The sequence below is a fragment of the Epinephelus fuscoguttatus genome, linkage group LG19 (genome assembly GCF_011397635.1).
Source record: "Epinephelus fuscoguttatus linkage group LG19, E.fuscoguttatus.final_Chr_v1".
NCBI classification, from domain to species: Eukaryota; Metazoa; Chordata; class Actinopteri; order Perciformes; family Serranidae; genus Epinephelus; species Epinephelus fuscoguttatus.
Window position 1 is genome coordinate 27099202 of NC_064770.1, and position 23515 is coordinate 27122716.

The 23515-nt window shown below is 41.3% G+C and overlaps 3 protein-coding genes across 5 annotated transcripts; 2 read left to right on the plus strand and 1 right to left on the minus strand.

Annotated features, from left to right (window-relative positions):
• The first annotated feature begins 363 nt into the window (after positions 1-363).
• On the plus strand, positions 364-11172 carry LOC125879654 (deoxyhypusine synthase-like). Its single transcript, XM_049561621.1, has 10 exons — positions 364-589; positions 3028-3224; positions 4315-4479; positions 5253-5374; positions 5617-5713; positions 8028-8114; positions 8210-8315; positions 8394-8497; positions 10548-10673; positions 11077-11172. The coding sequence occupies exons 2-10, from the start codon at positions 3033-3035 to the stop codon at positions 11170-11172; spliced, it is 1095 nt and encodes a 364-aa protein (XP_049417578.1). The 5' UTR covers positions 364-589; positions 3028-3032.
• A 2289-nt stretch (positions 11173-13461) lies between these two features.
• Positions 13462-18715, plus strand: fbxw9 (F-box and WD repeat domain containing 9). 3 transcript variants are annotated; one of them, XM_049560615.1, is made up of 8 exons: positions 13462-14167; positions 14248-14395; positions 15123-16149; positions 16348-16496; positions 16601-16804; positions 16885-16950; positions 17365-17500; positions 17624-18715. In XM_049560615.1, exons 1-8 carry the CDS (start codon positions 14046-14048, stop codon positions 17704-17706), a joined length of 1935 nt encoding a protein of 644 aa, XP_049416572.1. In that variant the 5' UTR covers positions 13462-14045; the 3' UTR covers positions 17707-18715. The 3 variants fall into 3 exon arrangements, with proteins under 3 accessions (XP_049416572.1, XP_049416571.1, XP_049416573.1); XM_049560614.1 differs by having other exon boundaries at positions 17365-18715; XM_049560616.1 differs by lacking the exon at positions 17365-17500.
• Positions 18716-18851: 136 nt separating this feature from the next.
• On the minus strand, positions 18852-21291 carry LOC125879032 (guanine nucleotide-binding protein G(I)/G(S)/G(O) subunit gamma-7-like). The gene is made up of 2 exons (XM_049560618.1): positions 20836-21291; positions 18852-20645 (listed from the first exon to the last, which is right to left on the minus strand). Exons 1-2 carry the CDS (start codon positions 20929-20931, stop codon positions 20520-20522), a joined length of 222 nt encoding a protein of 73 aa, XP_049416575.1. The 5' UTR covers positions 20932-21291; the 3' UTR covers positions 18852-20519.
• Positions 21292-23515: the final 2224 nt, after the last annotated feature.

The window sequence follows — 23515 nt, forward strand, 5'->3', positions numbered from 1 at the left end:
ACATTTTGAAATTAATCTAATTTTTGAAAAATCATTTAAAAAATATGCTTAAATATATCTTCATTGTGGGGTGAAGGTGGATGTGGGGGCCTTCTGACACTGTGATAGGAGCCATTTTGCTGATAATACTTCTGCACTTTTAAGTAATATCTTCAATTTAAGACTTTTATTTGTCATAGATTTTTTTTTGACTATAGCATGTCTATTTTTACTTAAGTATCTGCGTACATACTCTGATAATGACAGCATGTGATACTGCTGTATCCACAGGGAGCATCACTACTATCTGTACTACAAGTCTAAATCCTACCAGTTAAAATGAACTAATTCACGAGTTGCAAGCATTTCAAGTATCATCATGGTTTAAGTTGGGGATTGTACATGTATTCATATCTCAGTGAGAGTGGGTCATAAGCGTGAAGGCAGCTCAAATGTTACTATAGGCTGAACACCTACCTGCTTACTCCTCCCTCCTTGTCCTGCACAGGTATAAAAAAAGCAGGTGTACATCTGTCCTTTGGTGAAAGGTGCACGGACATCCAAGAGACAAACTTACATCCTTAAAAGAAACCCTCCACCAGCGAACCAGGTAATGTCCTGACCTCCCTCCTCTACATAAAAAAGACTGAATGTCATGTCAGATTTTTATAGGTGTGTGCATCTATAATTATGACCTTACAATAAGGTTAATTTCACACTGTATTGTATGTCTGTAGGGAATATTTATTTGGTAGAAAGTTTACAACTGAATGGCCAGGATTTGTTGGGTGAAAGGCTGGAATGTGTGTAATATTTTTAAAAAAAATGATCCAATGAACAAGAGGTATCACCACAAAGAACCGAGGGGTGCTAAGGTCAACACACAGGAGGAGCATCTTGATGTACGGAATTGCTGGTTGGCTATTCCCTGCATCGTCAACTCCTTAGAAGGCGGTAATTTACTCACATCCGCTCTGGATCAGCACATCCTGTATGGAGCAGGTGTTGTGTGCTGTGTACTCTCTATAGACAAGCACATACCTAACTTAATTATTCTGTATGTCAACCAGTCAAAAGCAGGAACCATTTGCAGTCACTATTTGTGTGTATGAAATACTAAATATGGACCTTATTTACACATATTTCTCTTTAACAGCTCTGGGTAGAACAATGTCATGTAAAATGTGTAATACATTTGATCACTTACCTGTCTACTTCGGAGACCGAGCCACTGCAAGTCTTGCCGGATTAACCTGTTTGGGGCCCCTCAATAAAAATTTGCCATAGGGCCCCGCTGACCAACCACTCACTTTAGTTCTCTGTACATTTTTGTCACCTCCAAATTCCCACAATTGCTGCACACAGAAGACTTTACTCAGTGTTGGGAGGGTTACTTTGAAAGTACAGCTCTGCAAGCTACCACTTACTTCACACTGGAAGAAGTTGATGTACAGCAAAGCTTTAAATAAAGCTGCTTAGAAAAAGTAGGTGAAACTACTTTAATGTACATGTGACACAAGATTCTAACAAAATATAATGTGAAAAAGTCACAAGCCTCTACTTACTTTATAACAAAGTGTTTACAGGTCGTACATAGAGAAGGGAAGGAAAGAAGAGAGAAGACAAGAAGAGAAAAGAAAAAAGAAAAGACAGTAAAATGAGAAAAAAGAGAAAAGGAATGGAAAAGAGATCATTTCCTTTTCTCTTTTTTCTTTTCTTTTCTCTTTTTCTTTTCTTTTTCTCTTCTTTTCTCTTTTTCCTTTACTTTTCTCTTTTTTCTGTTCTTTTCTTTTTCTTTTCTCTTTTTTCCTCTTCTTTTTCCCTTTCTTTTCTTCTTCTTTTTTCTTTTCTCTTTTCTATTTTTCCTTTTCTTTTTTCCTTTTCTTTTCTCTTTTTTCTCTTCTTTTCTTTTTCTTTTCTCTTTTTCTTTTCTTTTCTCTTTTTCTTTTCTTTTCTCTTTTTCCTTTTCTTTTTTCTTTTCTTTTCTTTTTCTTTTCTTTTCTTTTCTCTTTTTCCTTTTCTTTTTTCTTTTCTCTTTTTTCTTTTCTTTTCTCTTTTTCCTTTTCTTTTTTCTTTTCTTTTCTTTTTCCTTTTCTTTTTTCTTTTCTTTTCTTTTTCTTTTCTTTTTTCTTTTCTCTTTTCTTTTCTTTTTTTCCCCTTTTTTTATTTCTTTATTTTCTTTTTTATTTTCACTGGTTGTTGTTGGTTGTGAACTGTTCAAATTGTGGTTACTGTACTTAGTGTTACTGTAATTTGAAGCATTCTCTGGCACAATAATTTCGTTTGGGATAAATAAAGTTCTGTTAAACTGAACTGAACTGAGTTCCCCATAATACAGCTGGCCTTTTACTGTTGAGTCCATCAGGTTTGCGATCACCTTAATGAGGACACCCATAGATAATGGGTGAGCTGCTGTATTATGGGGAACTCAGTTCAGTTCAGTTTAACAGAACTTTATTTATCCCAAATGAAATTATTGTGCCAGAAAATGCTTCAAATTACAGTAACACTAAGTACAGTAACCACAATTTGAACAGTTCACAACCAGCAACAACCAGAACAACCAGTAGGTTCCCCAGGTCAGGGCCTCTCACTGGGCCCAGTTTTAGAACAACAGAGTATTAAATATCTGGCAAAATATACAAATAAACAAGATAGAGGTGTTCCCAATGAGCAAGGCAAAAACAGTGCATAATAGAGTAACAATAGGAGTATGATGGGTAGAGTTACTGAAAATGAACTAAAATGGTGGACTGCGCCTGCTAATCAGTGTTATTGAATATAATATAACAGTGAGAAGTGGTATTGCATTTGACTGAGAAAATAATATTTCACTACACTGACAAGTGATCATGATATTGAAGGCTGACGTCGCACATGATGTTGTTAAAAACATTGCACAAGATATTGAAAAGTAGTGCTGTGCATCATATGGAGTAATAGTGCACCTGATGTAGGTAAATATTGCCATCAGTGTCCTTTGTTTCAGCTTTCCTCCCTATAGAGGAGGGAGGAGTGGTAACTCTTGCATGGCTCCTATTTTTTCAGACATCATGGCACATCATAAACACCCGTTAAGTGGGCCAGTCTACAGGCAGACCACCCCTATGCCAGAGGATACACCAAAGGTCAAGGGCTACGACTTCAACCAGGGAGTGGACCACGGTGCCCTGCTGAAGACTTACTACAACACAGGCTTGCAGGCCACTAGTGTTGGCAGGGCTATCAAGGAGATCAACAAGATGGTGAGAACTTCGATGAATACCAGTGTTCTTTCTTTCTTCTTCTTTTTTTTTGTCAAAGGGATAGTTTGGATCTTTTGAACTCGGGCTGCACAGGGTACTTACGCATTGTCAATGTATTACAAACAGTCGATGTGTGTCAGCATGCCCTCAGGCTGGAGTCCTGCGCGGAAGCTAAGCAATATAATGCTGTGGACTATACATGCATTAAATGGAGAGATGTCAGAGTGAGGGGGCTGCCTTGGACAGGCACCCTGAGCAGTAAGGGGTTAAGTGCCTTGCTCAAGGCCACCTCAGCAGTGCCCAGGAGGTGAACTGGCACCTCTCCAGCTACCAGTCCACACTCCATACTTAGTCCATACAGGGATTTAGATGGGGAACAGAGGCCATTATATCACTCTCTTCAAAGCTAGACTCTATTGAGAAAAAAAAGTGATTTAACATCCCTGAACACAGGAGCTGCTGGTCTACCGCTGCCTTGATCAGTTAGTTTGTTTGTGTTTTTGTGTGACACTGGCACTTAAAAAGGTTAGTTCAGATTCAACAAAGTCACACAGTAACAGTGATAGACCAGCAGCTCCCGTGGTCAGTGGAGTCTGGTGGCTTTGACGATGACATAGACGGGGAATTGAAGCCATTAATGGCTTTCTGTTTGAACGGGCTGTCTGACAGAAGGGTAAAGCAGTGAAAATACTCTCAATATAGTGTACGTTTCAATTGATATTGATTGTTTTAGGTGGCAAAAATATATTTTGCTGCTGCCCCCGTCCACAGCAGTACATTGCAAGCTTCTGTGTTGGCACTCCTGCTGCTTCTCCTTCTGGGGGCTGACAGACATCTTCTGTATGTAACACACTTACTATAAGTGAGTACCCCATACAACTCCACTTCATAAAGTCCGAACTATCCCTTTAAAATGTATTTTTAGCTTTGATGCTGCAAGAAGCTAATGATCAATAGACACTGTCCTGCTGTACTGACTGATGGCAGTACGTATCAAACAGTTGAATTCATGATTGCTAGCCAAGTGGATGTGTATCAATAAATAATTCCTCACGAGCTACATTATTTCTAACCCAATCCACGTCCACAGATTGAGAGGCGTCAGCAACCGCTGAAGATGGAGAACGGACATATTGAGGAAGATCCATCAAACTGCCCCTGCCTCCAGAGCTGCACCATCTTCCTCAGTTACACCTCAAACCTCATCAGCAGTGGCATCAGGGAGACTATCCGCTACCTGGCAGAACACAAAATGGTACGAACTTCCTCAACTACTATACTATTTTATACACCACATGATTAATCCATTAGTTGAGAAGGACATGTGAGTGTATTGTTAAAGGGACAGTTACTTCCAAAATCAAAAATACGTACTTTTCCTCATAATTGTGGTGCTCTTTATCAATTTAGATTGCTTTGGTGTGAGTTGCCTAGAGCTGGAGGTATCAGCCATAGAGATGTCTGCAGCAAACACTGACTTTCACTCAAGAGAGCGGTGTCCCGTAAGATTATAAAGCCAAACCCTGTCCTGTATGTAAACGGTAAATTTCCTGTGACAACGAAAGTGTATCTTTGAAGAAGACAATGGATGTAACAGGCAGAACTTGACACTGTGTCCCAGAACGGCAACAACCAACGCACCCAGGGTACCTTGCACGTTGTATGTAGACATGAAAAGTCCATGACCAAAAAGTCAATATGTGACAAGGACTGAATGTGTTGGAAAATGATGCCAAATGCCATCTAGCTTCATTATATATGAGAAGGCAGACATCTCTATGGCAGATATCTCCAACACTTGACAAGTCACACCAAAATAATCTAGACTGACAAATAGCACCACGGATAAAAAGGAAAACTATGCATTTTTAATTTTGGGGGTGAACTGTCTCTTTAAATGGACTTATTGAAACAACCCCCCAAAAAACATCTGAATAAGAGGAATGTACAGGATAATCTTCCTCTACAAAACAGCACATTACACACTGCATTTGTTCCCTAACACAATATATTTCTCTCTCTGTGTAGGTGGACATCTTGGTGACCACAGCTGGAGGTATAGAGGAGGATCTGATCAAGTGTTTAGGTCCGGTTTACGTTGGAGACTTTACTATGTCTGGCAAGGATCTGTACAAGAAAGGCCATAACAGGTCAGAGAACGCATCAGGGTAGCAGAATATGACTCCTTTTGAATCCGACTGCCAACAGAAAACAACTGGGTGTACCACATGTTAATTAAAAAGTGGATTGACAAAGAGAATGGATTCATCTTTTTAGGTTATTGATTATTCAAGCCAATCACTTTATAGTTACAGTTTCTCAATTGCAAGGATTGGCTTCCCCTCTTTGTCTTGTGCAACAGTAAACTGAACTCCTTTTTTGGCCTCTGCAGGAATGGAAACACTCTGATGCCTGAGGAAAACTATGTTAAATTTGACGAATGGATGACGCCGATCTTGAAGCAAATGATGGAGGAGCAGAACACTCAGGTGTGCTGAACGTTTTGGCTTTTTTTCCTGAAATGCTCTACAGTGCAAGGTGTGTTGCTACAATATACTAAAAATTATTCAGATACTGGTTTTTGAATATAACATTTTGTCCTGACATAAATGAAACAGAATCAAAACACTCTTGCTCTTGGCTCACAAGGCAAAATCATAAATTCCAATCATTTTTTAAGCATTATTAAAGGTCCAGACACACCAAAACAACATCAAGGAGCTAGTGAGGACAAAGGCTGAATGTTGCTTTGCTCCATAGCAGCAGTCGGCTGTAGTCTGTATTTGTCATTCAAAAAGGCAGAATGAAAATGTTGAAAAATGAAACTTACGCGGAATTACCTATAACTGCAGTTCATCGAATTGCCACTTGAGGCTGGCTCCAAAACTACACTCCTCATCATACCTCATACCTCTCTACAATCTAGCGTGTTCCCAAATCCCTTTAAGACCGCAACTGTAAAACCCATGGAACTGGGTTGGAACCATCCAATTTCTGTACCATCGCAGTACTTCAAGCCTGAAATATCACCTCAACGCAAAGCATTTAGCAATGAACCCAGAGGTCCTAGCTAGCACCGTCATGCTAGCAGCCAGCCTTGTCAAACCACACTCAACCAGGTGCTCAGAAGTCTACCTGTATTTGGCTAACTTACTCCCTTGCAAAATGGACTACAATGGACTGCAGGCAAGTTTTGGTGGTGGAGGACAGGAGGACAATTGTGTCTAGGCTGACCAAACGTCCTCTTTTGCACGGACACGTCCACTTTTCATGTCCCGTCCGGGGCGTCCGGGGCGTCCAGGGGTTTTTTATAAACTGATGATAATGTTCGGTTTTCCGTGTGTTTGTGTGTGTGTGTGTTAGAGTGCAGCATGGGCAGCATATTTCTGTCTGAACTCGAACCGAGCCCGACATTATTGAATGACCAAACCACTGAGTTTGTGTCACACACTGGTTACAGGCTATTTAACAGGCCGGGCGTGCGCCACGGGTGCTCAGCTGCGGTGAGGGAGACCTTCATGTTTGAGACGGGGATGGGAGGCGGGAGGTCCGACGCTTCCAGCGAGAGGAGAGGGAGACATAAAACAAAATAAGATAAAATAGGAAAAACTTGTCTCCCTCTTTTATTTTATTTTCAGCGTTTAATCAAGGCGGAGGCGGGCGGCTGGAGGTCCGAGACTTCCAGCGTGGGGAGAGGGAGAAACAAACAGCCAATGTGTGTCTGTGTGTGTTATGTTCAGGTGTTGTCACGTAAATAACAGTGCCCAAGCAATAAACAGGACAGACAATAGGATTTTATTTATTTTTACACTACATTTTCACTGAAAGCTGACCGAATCCGACCGGAGCCCGAATACAATTTATAGCTACATTTTTGACCAAACTGGCCTGACTCGTCGGGACCCGTCGGGACCCGTCGGGTACCGTCGGGCTCGGATCGCCACACTCTAGTGTGTGTACGTGTCCCCTATTGGGGCCTATCTGAATTTCTGTCTTGGAGAGATATTATTTTGTAATATAACTGAATTTTCTATCCATGCATATAAATTTTAAATATATTAAAATTATAAGGCATCTTAGAGTAAACTGCGAGTATCATTTAAGTAGGCTATGTCGTGGCCGGCTGAGTGTCCTCTTTTTTGGAAATCAAAATATGGTCACCCTAATTGTGTCCAAAATCCAGCAGCTTTACCACGACACATCTGCCAAAATTCATCGGAACAGAATTTTTTTTCCACAGCAAAAATTGGTGTATACGATTTGTTTAGATCAATTAATCACAAATTATGTAATTAACTAGATTATTTTTTGTAATTGCTTGACAGCCCAAGTCTTTGTAGCTAATTTTCATTCATTCATTCATTCATTCATTCATCTTCTAACCACTTCATCCTTTTGAGGGTCGCGGGGGTGCTGGAGCCTATCCCAGCTGACTGTAGCTAATTTTAAAACAAATAATAGCTGTATAGGGGGTGGCTCCCAAAACCCATGACGAAGACAGCCGATAAGCTGAACTTGAGTATTCAAAATGGCAGTCCATAAAGTCCATTATTTTATACAGTCTATGAGGCCAATTAGTGTCAATGGTGTGGGACTAAGAGGGCAAAAACTAGAACGACAAGATGCTCACCGATGGCCCAACATTGACCAACAGTTGACCATTGGCTTGATGTGTCGGGACACCTAAAGACGAATTTCTATTGCTCTTCTATCCATTATTAGAGTTGAGATGTCCTGATTCTTCCCCTGGCCCTCACATGAAAGCTTACACTCTATTTTTTTTTATACATCCATTCCTCTCAGGGCACCAACTGGACTCCATCTAGGGTGATCCATCGGCTGGGCAAGGAGATCGACAACCCTGAATCTGTTTATTACTGGGCCTACAAGGTGAGCCCTGGTACACGTACTGTAAGGCTGCAGCTCTGGGAAAAGCTGTTAAGAGACTGTGCTGTTTCTGAGCAATCGTCTGGTGTCTGTTTTAGAACAACATCCCGGTGTTCTGCCCCGCCCTGACAGACGGTGCTATTGGAGACATGTTCTACCTCTTTTCAGAAGACAACCCCGGCTTGAGAGTGGACATAGTTGAAGGTAAAAGAGTCTTGATAAGTGTTTAGTGAATGTGTCCCTGTGGTGTTAGTTTGTCTTACACAATGCATTTGATTCCAGATATCTCAAAGTTGAACAACCTTGTAGCCGCTGCCAACAGCACAGGGATTATCATCCTGGGAGGAGGTGTATCCAAACACCACGTATGCAATGCCAATGCATGGGTTAGTATTTTGCATTTTTAACCTAAAGCTTATTATTTTGGCAGCCAAATTCAGATAGATCTGTCTCCACGCAATCAGAAATATTTTCTGTACTTGTTCTGCACTGCAGATATTCACCTTTCTTTCATGCAGGTAAACTGCTGATTGTGATGTTTTGCTGATTTACTTGGGGCAACTTGATAAAAATTGTGAGGAGTGGTCATACCCATAAGAAACAAAGTACCTGTGTTATGAAACAAAGAAAATTATTTTACTTTCATTAGAATGACAGTGATAGATAGTGAGGCAGTTCTGGCTGCATTACAGGGGATCCAGGCATGTTTTATAGGGACCAGAGGCCTGAACTACGAAGCAGGATTTGGAGTTAGCGAGGTAACTTCAGGGTTAACTCTGGGTTTTCAGTACCATGAAGCTGGTTCTCTTTTTACCAGGTTAAATCACCGTGGCATCTTACGCTGAACAGCAAACTGGCTATGGAGCAGAGGCCTATACTACGGAGCCAGTTCAACTTACCCCGGATATCTTTTTGTTATTTGGTTTGACCAACCCTAACATTGTCCGTCTGGGTCAATCAACTCTGGTTTTTTCTATCTAACCACAAGCATGTTCATGTGAAAGAGGCGGGGGTGTTAATTGCAAGTAGTAAGCTACTTCATATCATATGCAAAGAAACAGTACTGAAAGTGTCTGTGACTTTAATCCATGGATACTTCTTTCTTCAGTGATCTGATTGGTCAGTTGTGGAAGTGTTGACAGGCCGTGATCTGATACTCTGAAGTTAACCTGCTCCGGAGCAGGTTAGCTGTTCAGCATTAGTCACTAAGGTGATTTATCCTGGCAAAAACAGAACCAGCTTCATAGTATTAAAAACCTTACCTGGAAATCCCGAGTTCTGGCGAGAGCACAATTTGAATTTGCTCAGCGAGTCACTCTGGCAATCAGTAATGATGCTCATTGTAGCCGAGCTGCACCAATCATATCGGTGTATCTGATATAGGCGGGCCAGAGGCGAGCTAAACAGATGACGACAGCGCTGCGACGACGAAATCCGGAATCAGTCAGTAAACATTGCAAGATGGCTACGGATGAACACCAGTTGTTTGAAACGGCTTTGGCCGCTACAATGAACGAGTTAGACTTGGCTTTTTCTCTAAAAGAGAAACAGAAGATGGCGCTCGAATCTTTCCTTTGCAAGAAGGACGTTTTTGCTGTTTTGCCGACCGGATACGGCAAGAGTCTAATCTACCAGTTAGCTCTGGATACGTCACCCCATGTATTGTTCTGATTGGTCGTAGTGTTATCCAGTTGCGTGCAGTGATATTTTCAAATGCATGCTTGGTGCGGGAGCGTATCTATGTTTCCCGGGTTCTACGTTCCCCACTTAACCCTGCAAAAAAGGTTCTATGTTCCCCGCTTACACAAAAAAGGTTCTATGTTTCCTGCTCAACCAAGCGGGAATCATAGAACCCTTTTTGGTTGAGTGGAGAACATAGAACCCGGGAAACATAGAACCCGGGAAACATAGGGATGACCCCATTTCGAGGCTACTAAAAACCCAGAGTTAACTCAGAAGTGACCTTGCTAACTACAAATCCTGCATCGTAGTACAGGCCTCCAGTTGATAACAAGCTTTGTAGTACCTGTTAACCAGACGGCCTATGTTAGGGTAAGTCGAGCCAGATAATGAAAAGAGCTGTACTGCATATTTCTTTCTTTCAAAAGGCTGTGAGGAAAAGCAGTTGAAAAAAATGGTGTGATGGCAGTTGATGAGGAGGGTGTACTACTAGGTAGATGGGAAGGTTACAGAGGAGAAAGTGAGTATACTCTGCTATATATTCCAGTGGCTTTTTGGCTGATAGGTGGGTTTACTGTAAACTGCCTGAAAAAGAGGTGCGTTACACCACACTTACCTGCCTTTACTCTCTACCACACCACTGGTTTAAAGTGTAAAAAGACTGCCTTCCATAGTAATGCCACATCGATGTGCACGTCTTCTTGCACTGGTGCATTTGCGGCAGATTCAATGACACACTCATTTGTCTCCCTCCAGAGGAACGGCGCTGACTATGCAGTGTATGTGACCACGGCTCAGGAGTTTGATGGTTGTGACTCAGGAGCCAGTCCTGACGAGGCTGTGTCCTGGGGCAAGATCAGAGCAGACGCTAAACCTGTGAAGGTATTTGATATTAAGTATTTCATGTCAAAGTTATGTTCCAGTTATTAAAGTGTGATGCACTAGTCTGTTTTTGATTTGGTGGACCAACAGGTAATAACAATTTAAATTAAATAAATTAAATTTTTGTGCAAAGCAAAAGCAGAGATTATGTAGGCTTTGCCAAACCTAAACAGGATTTATAGTTTTCAGTTTATGTTTGCCTTGTTATTTTTTAATTTTTATTTGTATTTTTCTTTATGTCTGTCCATTAGTGTATGATAATTTTGTTTTTTTACATGTTCAAAATAATCTATCTATCTATCTATCTAATTTATTTTGTCGTTAAAAAAATGTCTACAAAGGCTTCTCTCAAAACTTGCTCTCTGATGTTTTAATACACAGCTTCACTTTTCTCTCTTTCTAGGTGTTTGCAGAAGCTTCCATCATTTTCCCCTTGATGGTAGCAGAGACCTTTGCAGTCCATGCTGAGAAGAAGAAAGCTGGCGACAAAATCTGCTGAACACATGTTGCATCATATCTGTTAGAAACACTTAGCTTTAGTTGTTCTTCTATTCGCAAGTGTGGCTTTTTCTGTTGAAAATAAAACAGACCGCAGCAGAGGACTTTGTGTGTGTGTGAATTTTACTGTCTGATGAGTCATGTTTAAAAGTCTTAGTGAAAATAAATTATGAATGGAAAAAGGAGAAAAAAGTCTTAAAACCTTGGAGAGGGAAAATTCTACCCTTACAAGGAAAGACTGCATCGATAAATACTCTTGTAATTCCTCAGTTTATTTATCTCTTAATGACATTTCCCTCCCCCGAGGCATAAACCTGATATTAAAAGGCATTACATTTGTAATTCATACTGAAATGGTGGATTCGATCTAAAAAATACTAAAGCTATTAAATTATCCCTAAAAGCATCCTGGATAAATAAAATTTACCACAACAGTCTTTGTAGAATGAGTCAAAATGTATCCTCTATGTACCTATTCATTGATAGTAAAGTGTTTCCAATGTCACCACTTTGAATGGTCATTTAAAAAATACATAAGCAAATCTTTTCCCCTCCTTCAAAGATGCATTTAAGTCTTGGTCGAGCTTCCAGACACTGCAGAAGATATCCAAAACCAAATTAAATGGTTGAAGCACTGTTTATAGATGGAAGCCCTTTTTATGGGAAATACTTGAGAATAATTCAATATTTTTTATAAATGATGTACTAGATAGCACGGAGATCTGCTTTCATACCATCAGTTCTGCTGTGTGTACAGTCAGAGATTGTTTTAATTTCAACCAGCTGCTTTCAGCTATCCCAATTAACCGGAAACGGAAATGTATTAGACAACAGGTCCAGTGAGTAGCCAGAAATAGTTATCCAAAAAGCTGGGTGGCTTAAACTTTTTCCTTGTTTGTAACTATAACATTGATAAAATCCCTGTTAAAATGTCTGCCTTTCATCATCAGGCTTTCTTATCATGGTGTCTCATCTCAACATAATTTTTTACCTCATAACTACTTTATATGGAATAACAAGGACATCTTATTCAAACACAAATCTCTTTTTTTGGAAAATTGATTTCACAATAATATTGTATTGGTAAATCAGTTATTCAATAGGGATGGTCTTCTTTTGACTTATGAAGAGTTTATGTCTGAATATAATATCCCTGTAACACCTGCAGATTATGCCAAAGTCTTTGGTGCAATTCCCTCTGGAATCTGTATGCTGTTTAAATCTCAACCAAGGATTAATGCTCAGCAGATGCCCTTGTTATCCCCAGCAGACACTCTTGTAGGCAAAGTTTGTTTTTCTGGTTATTCTCGTAACAACAACAGTTCCATAAGAGCTCTGTTCCAAAGAGATACTACTACATTACTGCATGTGATTTCATATTAGAATCAATTTGTGGATGGTATTACATGGAAGAAGGCCTGCTTTTACCTAACTGATACTTGGTTACAAATAAAGTTAAGGAAATCTCTTTTAAACTCATTCACAAATTCTATCAGCTAAAAAATATATCAAAAAAAAAAAAAAAAAGATTTAAAAAGGAAATTGATGTGAGTTGTAGTTTCTGTGATGACGATCCTGATACTGTTGTTCATTTATTTTGGTATTGCCCTGTTGTTAAAAGATTCTGGCAGAGCTTATGTGATTTTGTTTGTGATAATATTGATGCTGATTTTGATTTGCTTTGGAAGAATGTAGTGTTTGGTCTCTTAAAAAATGATAATGCACAGAAAAAAAATACACACATACATGATTCATTTTATTATTATAATGGCCAAATTTCATATTCATCGATGTAAGTTGACGAATAGAAAACCTTACTTTGTTGCTTTTGACAAAGAGATCAAATGATACATTCACTCAATCCAGTACTCTCAAAACTAAAAGCAATTAGAACTGTGACTGCTTGCACTATGTTAAATATATTTTTGTAGCTCTCTTTATACTGGTTATGCCCTAGCAGTGTTCTGTGATGTTAATGAAAAAGTACTTTTTTTCATTGTACTTAATAGGCCTATTATTCTTACTATGTACTTTTTACCTGTTTTATAAATAAAATAAAAAAAAGAAAAGAAAAGAAATGGTTATCCAAAATAAAGATGAATAAAAGAATTTATAATTTTATTTTACTGCCTTCCCTCATACAATTTGTTTTTTTTTTGGGAAGATGAGCTTAACATTTCGATACTTTGGAAACAATTTTCAGAACAATTTACAAGACGAGCTCTTTGATGATGAAAGCTAATGTTGTCTTCCGGCGCTGTTTGATGACGTCACGTTTCGACACCGGAAAATGAATATTTTTGTAGTTCGGTCAGGAGTTCGCCAAGGCAACGGTCAATATTCCTGCACTACATGAGATTTCCGTCTTAATTTAGTTTATATCTTGACAGTGGCTGACCGCTTAGTCACACTGACTCACTCGACGACTTTTAACCACCGGCTATCACTGTCAACGGCTGGACTTGTTACCAGCGACCAGTATCGTTTGTACTTTAAGCTAACGTTAATCTGCTGTCCGTTAGTAAACATTACGTTAATTGTTTGTTCTGTAACGACAGTTTTTGTATTTATTCGACAGACACCTGTTGCTGACACAGTCATCCAGCGAAACCGAAAAGAAAGGGATTTTACTCTCGGGCAACGTTAACTAAAGCTTTGCAAAAATATTGTATGTCTGAATTGTAACGTTACCAATGTAGCCGACGCTAAGCTAAGTCCTTAAGAGCTAACATTTTGTCACGTTTCGTTGTCACAGTATTCAAGGTTTTATGTAATAAAACACATACATGCGACAATAGAAAATGGAGGTAGTGTAAAGTAATGTTGGCTGATAGTATATGAGTGGTGGTCTTGTGCTGAAAGGGGGAAAAGGTGATGTCTGAGGTCAGGGTTGACTTGTATGAACAGGAGGCAGGGACAAACTGTGACCAGGGTGGACCCTCTCCTGACCCTGTGAAATCCCCCACTGTGGAAGCTTCTGGGCCTGACCTGCAGGGGTGAGACTTTCTTTCACACCCAATTAACTTGCTGTATATGAAAGTATATGAGATCACATTTATGTTCATATTCCCTCCAGTCTTCTGCCTGCGGGTCCCCCATCCTCATCAGACGTCAGCCCCTCACCCTCCACTGAGACAAGTGGCTTGTTGTCATTACCATGGGAGATGGTGACCCACATTGCCTCACACCTTCCCGCTCAGTGTGTCATCACTGTGCTGCCAAAGGTTAGTTTTAAATTGCTTTTGGCTCATCGCTTCCATAAAGTTCCTCTGAAGTTGTCTTGTTGGCTAATTTTCATGCTAATTTGTTTGTTCAAACACAATATCACTAAATAACTATGTGATATATCTGTCTGTTTCACTCTGTACCCTCAAAATATATTAGGAAAACTAACAGTCTTATGGCTTTTCAGTAAAGTTTATCTCTGAAATGTATTTTTGGATGGTGGCTCGTCTGTGACGTGCCAAACAGCGTAGGAGAAACACTAATTTGTAAATTGAAAGTGCTTTATTCAGTGTTTTGACTGGTTTTAACCTTCTGGTTTGTTTGTGTTGGAGAGGATTAGACCTCTGCGGATAATTTTGCTCTCGGTAAAAACCTTCTGAACAACAAACACTGAAGGAGTTCTGACTGTCAGAAGTTTCAGCTGGTTGTAATCTGCAATCCTCACATTTATGAAGCCATTTTTTAAAAGTATTTTGAATCCTGCATTGTTTATATTCATGCTCACAAGCGCAGTTTTCCTCCTCCCTGCCTTTGTTGGCACATTGCTGTGTTTGTTGGTGTGTTACTGCCACATATTGATCAGTGGAATAGAGTGAAGCCATTGACAGGAATGTGCAGGTGTATCCAGTTCATATCGCTATTCTAGTTCAGAAACTCCACAGTGAGCCTTATGACTTTATCAATCTGTAACATATTGGACATTTTCCCTCTTCCTCCTCTTTTCAGGTCTGTCATGCACTGGGCAATGTGGGTAAGGACAACACCGCTTGGCAACTCAGGGCACGCAGACTAATAGGATCCCGAGCTGGCTTCCCAGTGGGGCCAAGGGAGGACTTTGACTGGCCTTCCGCATGCCTAGAGATGGAGCAGCTGATAACCTGCTGGACAGGACAAGCACACCTTGTGGCCAGACAGACCCAGGAGGATGCGGGTGAAAGGGACCAAGTGAGGCAGCAGCAAAGGGCAGGGCAGGATGGGGAAGCCATAGCAGAAGCGCAGGAAGATGGTAGAGAGGATGAGGTGGAAGGGGTGGGAGTGGAAGCGCAGGAGGTTGCGTATGATGTTGATGAAGGGATGGAGGTGGCAATGGAGGGTGAGGATGAGGAAATGCAGCCCATCATCGCAGGTGGAGATCAACTGGCACGATTGAGAGAGGAGTTTGAAGAGAGGCTGGAGGATGATGCAGCAGCACTAATGGAAGAAGAAAGGGACCACGCGATGGTGTTTGGTGGTAACGAGGGGCAAGATGATGCTCTTAATCACCAAGAAGACTTGGTGGACCCCAGGAATCTGGGTAATGGAAGACAGGGAGCAATGGAGCAACGTCAGACCCCCAGAAGTCCTAGCCCACCTCCAGCGCTGGAGTGCATCACCCTACCTTCAGGCCACATTGCCCAGGTCAACTCAGTGCTCCTTGTGGGGGGAGTGGGGGCAGTTTGTGCCACAGGCTCCAGAGACTGGAATGTCAAACTGTGGGATCTACAGGCAGGCCCTAGTGGCACGCTGCTGCATACACTGGGAGGACAAGGTGACTTCAGCACTCATCGGGGCTGGGTGTGGTGCCTGGCATCTCAGGGGCCTCTGTTGGCCTCAGGCGGGTTCGACAGTACGGTGAGGCTGTGGGACCTACAGGCCGGTGGTGCAGAGAGGGGCCTGATCAGGGCTGGAGCTGCTGTCCTCTGCCTGTCCTGTCAGACGGATGTATTGCTGGCTGGTACATTTGACAAGAGGGTCAGCATGTATGACACCAGAGGTGAGGGGGTTTAGCATATCACTTGCTTTTCAGTTTTAGTGTGCATGAAGTGCAAATAAAATCTAAAAATGTGATGATAGAGCGATGACGTGTGTCATAAATCTTAAATCAATACACTTCTCAATTAATCTTTGATAGCAGTTAGCTTTGTAAGAGATTATAGAAAGAAATCACTATATGACATAATTCTGTCTACAGCTGCTGAGCCCCTGGTAAAAAGCCTCCGTCTCCATGGTAACGCTGTAATGTGCCTAGCTGCAGATGACAAGTACATCATCTCTGGGAGCAAAGACTGCACTGTGGCCATCTATGACCGTAGGGCAGGCAAGGGCTTGAAGAAACTTCGGGTAGACGCAAACACACAAACACACATTGCATTGCATTTGTGTGCATATCTGCGCAGATGCACCTGTACATAAAGACTAACTCCAATCAACCACTCCATTTCTAGCTGAGCTCTTACCTGCTGTCCATGAGCTACAGTGGCTGTGAGGTATGGGCAGGAGACAACAGCGGTATGCTCCACTCCTTTTCCATGCAGGCGGGGACCCTAAAACCCCTGTCCCAGTTTGATGTGGGACACACAGCTCTGGTCACTGGCATCCACAGGTCCCCTGGGAGCCTCTACACCTGTTCATCTGATCGCACTGTCAAGGTCGGATGAGGCAGATTCATTGTTAGCTGTTAAACCAACTCCTGAACAGTCTTTATTGTAAATTCTGGTCTGTATTGCAGGTCCATATCCCTTGTGCTCCTCCGAGGACGTTATGCACACTGAATCACCAAACTGCAGTCAATGGGGTGAGTGCTTTGTGTCACAACATATAGATGATTAAAATGTGCAGTTGTTTACCTTTTGAAGATGGTATTGTTACTGTAATCATACGAAGATCATTTTTATTTAACAAGGCTTTATGTTTGTGGCCTGTGTGAGAAGATAGCCTGAGTGGATGTCACAAAGGTTTGTTAAGGGGGGAGCTGATGATCCTCTCAGCCATCTTGACAAGTAGCCACAGGTCTTTCTTTTCAGAGTCCTTAGAGAGAATATCCTTTTGCTGGGCTCTTTTGATGATGTGGGAGGTGTTCAGACTACAGGTCAGGTCCTCTGCAATGCGCACCTTCAGGAACTTTGCCTCTGCCCTGATGTCCCTGCTAAGAATACCAGGCTAGCTTTTTCTTACAGCGAGCTGTTAAAGCTTCATGCACTTCTCCTAGGAGATCTTACCCGCTCACAAAAGTCACATAGTGCAAGAACAGGTGCTCGGGGCACAGCGTGGAAATCAAACGGGCACCATTTTCCCTATTACAAATCGTTCTACCAATAGAATGATTTTGAAGCTGTTATTCCAAGGTAAAAACTTGCATAATGTTGCTTTAATACAGTTGTTAGTGTGGTTTTGCTATGTTTTTAAAGACTATTCCAGGCTCATCGTTATTTCTGAAATGTTCTTCCTCTTCTTTCTTCAACCATCAGCTCAGTGTGGAGGCTGGAGTCCTCGCCGTAGCCTCAGGGGATGTGTCTGTGGAGGTCTGGAGGCCCAGAAAATGAACACTTGAAAGCAGGTGGTGAGGCCATCTGAAGCCTATCGACACCACGCTGACATCGTTAGCATTTTGAAATTTACAACAACTACATAACTGAAACAAAGAAACAGCTCTCTTGCTCTGCAGGCTGGCTTTATCAAGACAGATGTTAGCAGTAACTGATCAAATGGACACAGGCAGGTAGGACTGGAAGTAAAGACAGTGGAGCTGTGTGTGGTACATACTGTATGGCCAAACTGATTATTTTATTTTGCAGCTCTGCCAAACTGACATGTTGGAAATAGTCACTACCAGTTGTTTAATTTAGTTGTAATGCTGATTAATTTTTAATCCATTCTTCTTTGTTCTTGTGTTTATGTATTGTTACGTGGTAGAGGTGAGGTTGGGAAGGTTCAAATCACTTGCGTATTGAGATTAACCTTTTTTTTTATTCCTTGTTTGATCCTGTTGGGAGATTTATTTATATTGTGAACACAAGAAATGTGTTTGTTGTTAATGTTTGTCTCATTCACATATGTACCATTTTGTGCCAGAACTCAAACCTTACAAAGACATTTGTGGAAGTTTGTCTCTCCTCTTTTAGATACTGTGTGTTTTTATCATGTTTACATGCTCCAAAATTCATTCAAAGTCCATTACTATAACTGACATCGTACCGAAAGCATTAGTTACTTGTCATGTACAGTGTAATACTTATATCCAGGTCCTCTGTGACATGCTGATTGTATTTGTAAAGCTATTTATTTGAACACTCTCCTCAGTGCTTTTCAATAGGTATGTCTGCCGTGTGTGTGTTAGGTTTAAAGGACTATTTAATTGCTTGTATGAATCTAACTATTAATAATTTGCACAATACTTGACTGATGCATTCATGAAAACACATTTAAAGACCATTTCCACAGAAGACGCCATCAAATGGCCTGAAAATGTAGAGTCTGACTTGTTGGCTGAACGTGTTCGCTGTTCTGTTTGGAGTTACCACTGAACAGCTTTGTGGTGAATGTTTGGACAAAGCAGTTATTAAAATTTCAAATTGTTCACTTGAATCCTGAGTCATGTGACCTCATGTGATTCCTGACTATTAAAAGGTTGCGATCAAACACTTTAAGGGACAAATATATTTATTACTCTCCTTTGTAAAGAAGCAGAAAGAAAGCCTTTCAGAAACTCTGCAAAATGCTAAACCATTACCGTAACTTTTCACATTTGTTCTTCACTTGTGGCTAGTGCTGTCTTTAAAGGTCCAGTGTGTAGGATTTGGTGGCATCTAGCACTGAGATTGCAAACAGTGGCGCCCTCTAGAGGCGGCCCCTGCTGATGAAAATAATTGGTGGCCTATGTTAGGGTTTTCAAGAGGCTGTGGTGCGCTCTTTTTTTCTTTTGTTTTAAGCTAATGCAAAGGCATCGATTGGTACCAGCCATCTTGGCAGAGCTTGTCAGGAAGGGGACTAAGTAACATAAGGTAACAACTAAAGGCCTTTGCACACTGAGTCTGTTTTTTACAGATGCGTGTCTTTATCTGTCAATATGTCAGTCCTTGCACAATGTGTTATTGATGTGTTTTTGTGTCGCAATACGTGACAAGATAAAAAAAGACATTTCCCTCTCTGCCTCTCTCCTCTGGAGTTATCTGTCTGACTGACATCACTTCCTCCATGTCTTTCATTTGGCACTGCGGCTGGTGGAGCTGGAGCTGTCCTCCCTCTCTCTCTCCACATTCTGTGTGCGGTCCACATCCTCCTCTTCATCATCACCTGCCTGAATATTACTATCTGACCTGGTGAAAGTAGCTATCTGAGTTTAGCAATGATTCTGTGCGCCCTGTTCCTCTGTCTTGTCGCGGCTGTGTCCTGCTGCCACATTTTCTTCACTGATTCTTGGTCCAGCGTTTCTAAATGCACTGACAGATGCGAAAAACACAAAATAGAACCTGTTTCGAAACTTTTAATGACGGATGAAAGTATTGGACTCAGTGTGCAAATGTAAAGTCTTATTTATCTTTAGATGTGTGACAATTCTGGACGAAAAAACAGACTCGGTGTGCAAAGGCCTCAACATGGTCATTTTCAAAGAGGGTTCCTTGGGTCCCACCTCAAGATATCCGAATGCTTTGAATACTCGTCAACTTGAGACATGTTCCTAGTAGATGTTTTTGTTCCTTTCAATCAATGTACTCCTTAAAATTAAAGCTGTATATTTGTCTTTTAAAGGAAAACCTACTTGAAGAACAGTGAATCGCCGAACACTTATATAGATACGTAACACATTAAAACAGGATTGTCCTGGAACTCAAAATATTAACTGTACCAGTACTCGTCTATGCACATCAGATAATTAGCAATGTTAACTGTAAAATAAGAAACCAATAACAGCATGACATAGCTGTAACTAGCAGATATACTTAAACAGCGGACGTGAATACCTTAAATTCAGTTATGCATTTTGGTTTTGGTGAGCCACCCCAAAATCTTCAGTGGCCTCATTTGGCCACCCCTGTGAAAAATATCTGGGGGCACCACCTGTTGCAGAACTGAAACTTCTCCTGTGTGCCAAGCATGTAGGTGAGCTACAGTAGCCAACGTGAAAACACTTTGTATGGAGATATGAACGGCTCATTCTAAGGTAACAATAACACAGTGATTCTTATTTTTAGGTGATGATAAACTAATGAAAACAGTCATGAGTATTTTATACCATTTATACCAATAAATGCAGCTAAATCCTTCACACAGGGCCTATTATGTTGTACACATTTATCAGTAGAAAATCTGAAGACATGAGTTGTCCTTATGGGAGTCCGTTATGTGGTGATAATCTCCAAACTGTCAAAGCAGCACACAGGTCTTCTTGTCTTTGAAAGGATTGGCTGAGGCAGCGATGCCGGTGAGCAGAGGGTCACTGCGCCTGTGCTCCTGACAGTACCGGACCAAGTCAGCTGCTGTCAGGGAGATCTGCTGGGACAGAGGTGGACAGGGTACTGAAATATCAATGTAAAAAACTATTTGGCATTGGATGTTTATGATAGAAACGTGGAGCATATATTCTGAGCTGTAGAAATCTTCAAACCACTGATCTCATGTGGTGCAGTTCAGGTCTATGATGAAGCTATCATGCATACAGATGATCAGATTGTTAACCTACCTTGATTCTCTCCATGCCCGCCTCCACCCGCAGCTGATCCACCAGTTTTTGTGCCTGAATAATGCTGTTGCTGCTGCTGCACATCTTTCCTGACATTACCTTCAGTATAAAAACCCTGCTATCAGGACTCGGTGTCCTTTGTCACGACCAAAAGGAGCAGCAGGAAAATGATTTCGAGCCGTATGAATCCAAAGAGCCGGCACAGGTTGTGCAGGAGTCTGGTCAGAGGAGCTCCTGACTGCCCTTTCTCACCTGTGCCCCCTTTTTATTCACTGTTGGGGCCAGTTCAAAGGCCCTGTGATATGAAAGGTCATACAGCACAGGGTTGTAAAGGTCACACACATCACACATCACTTCACAGACACTACTGATGAAAAGATTATCGGCTGGGGCATTATGCTACGCTGCAAGTGTGCTTTCTGACTTGAAGCTACTATGTGTGTGTTTGCTTTTTACTAAAGAGGCAGGCGACTCATTCAAAAGAGGAAGAGTGTGTTTATGGAACAATAGAAAGGTGGGGCATTTGAAGTCTTTGGGGAGAGAGTGAGGGCACATCTCATCAATATATTGACAATAAATAGAGAGAAAAAGAAAATGCAACGCTACAATAGGCCCCCATGCACTGCTGTCCGGAATAATCACTAGCAAATGTAATCATGACCTTAAATAAACTTAACAAATTCAAAAGTCACACAAAACAGAATAAAGGTCACAAAAGCAGCAGTTAGTTGCAGGGGGCTCTATACAGAGGCACACATCTGCTTTACCTGGCTGTAAAGTTGTCAGTGACGTCATTACGTGTCAGCTCCTGAGTGAGTTCCGCATCGGTGCTGGCGGCAGACACACCACCACATGTTCCTGTGCTGTTGTTGAACGCAGTTTTGTGTCAATGGGCTGAAGTTTCAAAGAACTTCGCTCAGCAGAGGCAACTGACAGTGCTGTAGCGACGCCCACATTTCCCATCATGCCTAGCGCTAGGCTGGGTCGTGTGTATTCTGAAGTAAAGTTTGCTGTTTTTTTGCTCCAAAACGCAAATGTCATATTTTGTTAGATTTTATAATGTGTCTGTTTTAAAGCAGTGGTTTATGCTGATTGTTGTAATTTTATCTTAGTTTATGAGTGACACCATTAGTGAGTTCGCTATTACACTTCGTTATAGCAGCTTTCGTCGGATGGGTGTTTATAGACTAAAACCAATGTTTGGGCGCTTCAGCAGATCTGCAGCAAACTCACATTGGTCTCATCTATATGTGTGAAAATTAAAATACCGTGAACAGAAACGAAGTCAATGAATCAGAGAGAATATCTGCCGAATTTGACTGTCGGAGAGAACAATAATGAAAGCGAAGTGAAGCATGGTAGCAGCGCCACCCAGTGTGTTAACGGCCGAGAGAAAGTTCAATTAAAGTTCTCAGCGTCCACTTTATTAGGTACACCTTGCTAGTACCAGGTTAGACCCATTTTACCTTCAGAACTGCCTTAATTCTTGGTGTCATAAATTCAACAAGGTGCTGGAAACATTCCTCAGAGACTTTGGTCCATATTGACATGATAGCATCACACAGTTGCTGCAGGTTTGTCGGCTGCACATCCATGATGTGAATCTCCCGTTCCACCACATCCCAAAGGTGCTCTATTGGACTGAGATCTGGTGACTGTGGAGGCCACTGGAGTACAGTGAACTCATTGTCATGTTGAGATGATTTGATCTTTGTGACATGGTGCATTATTCTGCTGGAAGTAGCCATCAGAAGATGGGTACACTGTGGTCATAAAGGGATGGACACGGTCAGCAACAATACTCAGGTAGGCTGTGGTGTTTAAACCATGCTCAGTTGGTACTAAGGGACCCAAAGTGTGCCAAGAAAATATCCCCCACACCATTACACCACCACCACCAGCCTGAACTGTTGATACAAGGCAAGAAATCCAGACTCATCAGACCAGGCAACGTTTTCCCAAACTTCTATTGTCCAGTTTTGGTGAGCCTGTGTGAACTGTAGCCTCAGTTTCCTTCAGCTTTCAATTCTAGTATGGTACTGGATAGTTTAATAAAACTGGTGCCTCGTATTTTAAGTGTTATGTTCTGTGAGGAAAGTCTCAGTCTGCAAAGTAACCAGTATAACATGTCAGATAAACTCTGTCAGGTAAAAAGTAGTAGTACAATGTTTTCCTCTGAAGTACAATCAGAAGTACACAGTAAGTGAGTAGTGGTGTTGCGTTGCATTTTTTCAAAGTGCTTTGGGGGCTTTCTGTAAGTTATTTTGGGGTACAATTAGTAAGAATAGCAACATAATTTAATATTTTTCAAATCTGAACATCATAATAAATCTGTTGCTGTCTGGGGTCCAGGTGTATTGCTTAGGAAAGTGTGGTGTCGAGTGTGAAGTTGTTTGTATGAGCGGTTCTCAAGAAAGCTGCAAACAGCAATATCACAGGCCAAGCATGTGACCTGTTCTGAACAGGCACGTTTTAAGAAGGAAGTTTCTTTCAAATGTATTAAAAAAGGGAAAACTAGAATGTACTATGACGGTTATATTCGACAGTGATTCAGCAGTATTATACAGTACTATACGAACAGTATAGTGTGTGCACTTTTCCTGCACAGCCCAGGCCCCAGGAAAGTGTGCCTGTCTTTGAAGCCAATATTCATAGTGGTCAAACAGCAGTACTGCAACTA

What these genes read in the sequence shown, in the direction of transcription:
- LOC125879654 (XM_049561621.1), top strand. Translation starts at nt 3,033, where the DNA reads ATGGCACATCATAAACACCCGTTAAGTGGGCCAGTCTACAGGCAGACC. An exon ending in TGGAGGAGCAGAACACTCAG is followed by an intron (nt 5,714 to 8,027) that starts GTGTGCTGAACG and finishes CATTCCTCTCAG; the next exon opens with GGCACCAACTGGACTCCATC. An exon ending in TTTATTACTGGGCCTACAAG is followed by an intron (nt 8,115 to 8,209) that starts GTGAGCCCTGGT and finishes TGTCTGTTTTAG; the next exon opens with AACAACATCCCGGTGTTCTG.
- fbxw9 (XM_049560614.1), top strand. Translation starts at nt 14,046, where the DNA reads ATGTCTGAGGTCAGGGTTGACTTGTATGAACAGGAGGCAGGGACAAAC. An exon ending in CAGCATGTATGACACCAGAG is followed by an intron (nt 16,150 to 16,347) that starts GTGAGGGGGTTT and finishes TTCTGTCTACAG; the next exon opens with CTGCTGAGCCCCTGGTAAAA. An exon ending in CATCTGATCGCACTGTCAAG is followed by an intron (nt 16,805 to 16,884) that starts GTCGGATGAGGC and finishes TCTGTATTGCAG; the next exon opens with GTCCATATCCCTTGTGCTCC.
- LOC125879032 (XM_049560618.1), bottom strand. Translation starts at nt 20,931, where the DNA reads ATGTCAGGAAAGATGTGCAGCAGCAGCAACAGCATTATTCAGGCACAA. An exon ending in CGGGCATGGAGAGAATCAAG is followed by an intron (nt 20,646 to 20,835) that starts GTAGGTTAACAA and finishes CTGTCCCAGCAG; the next exon opens with ATCTCCCTGACAGCAGCTGA.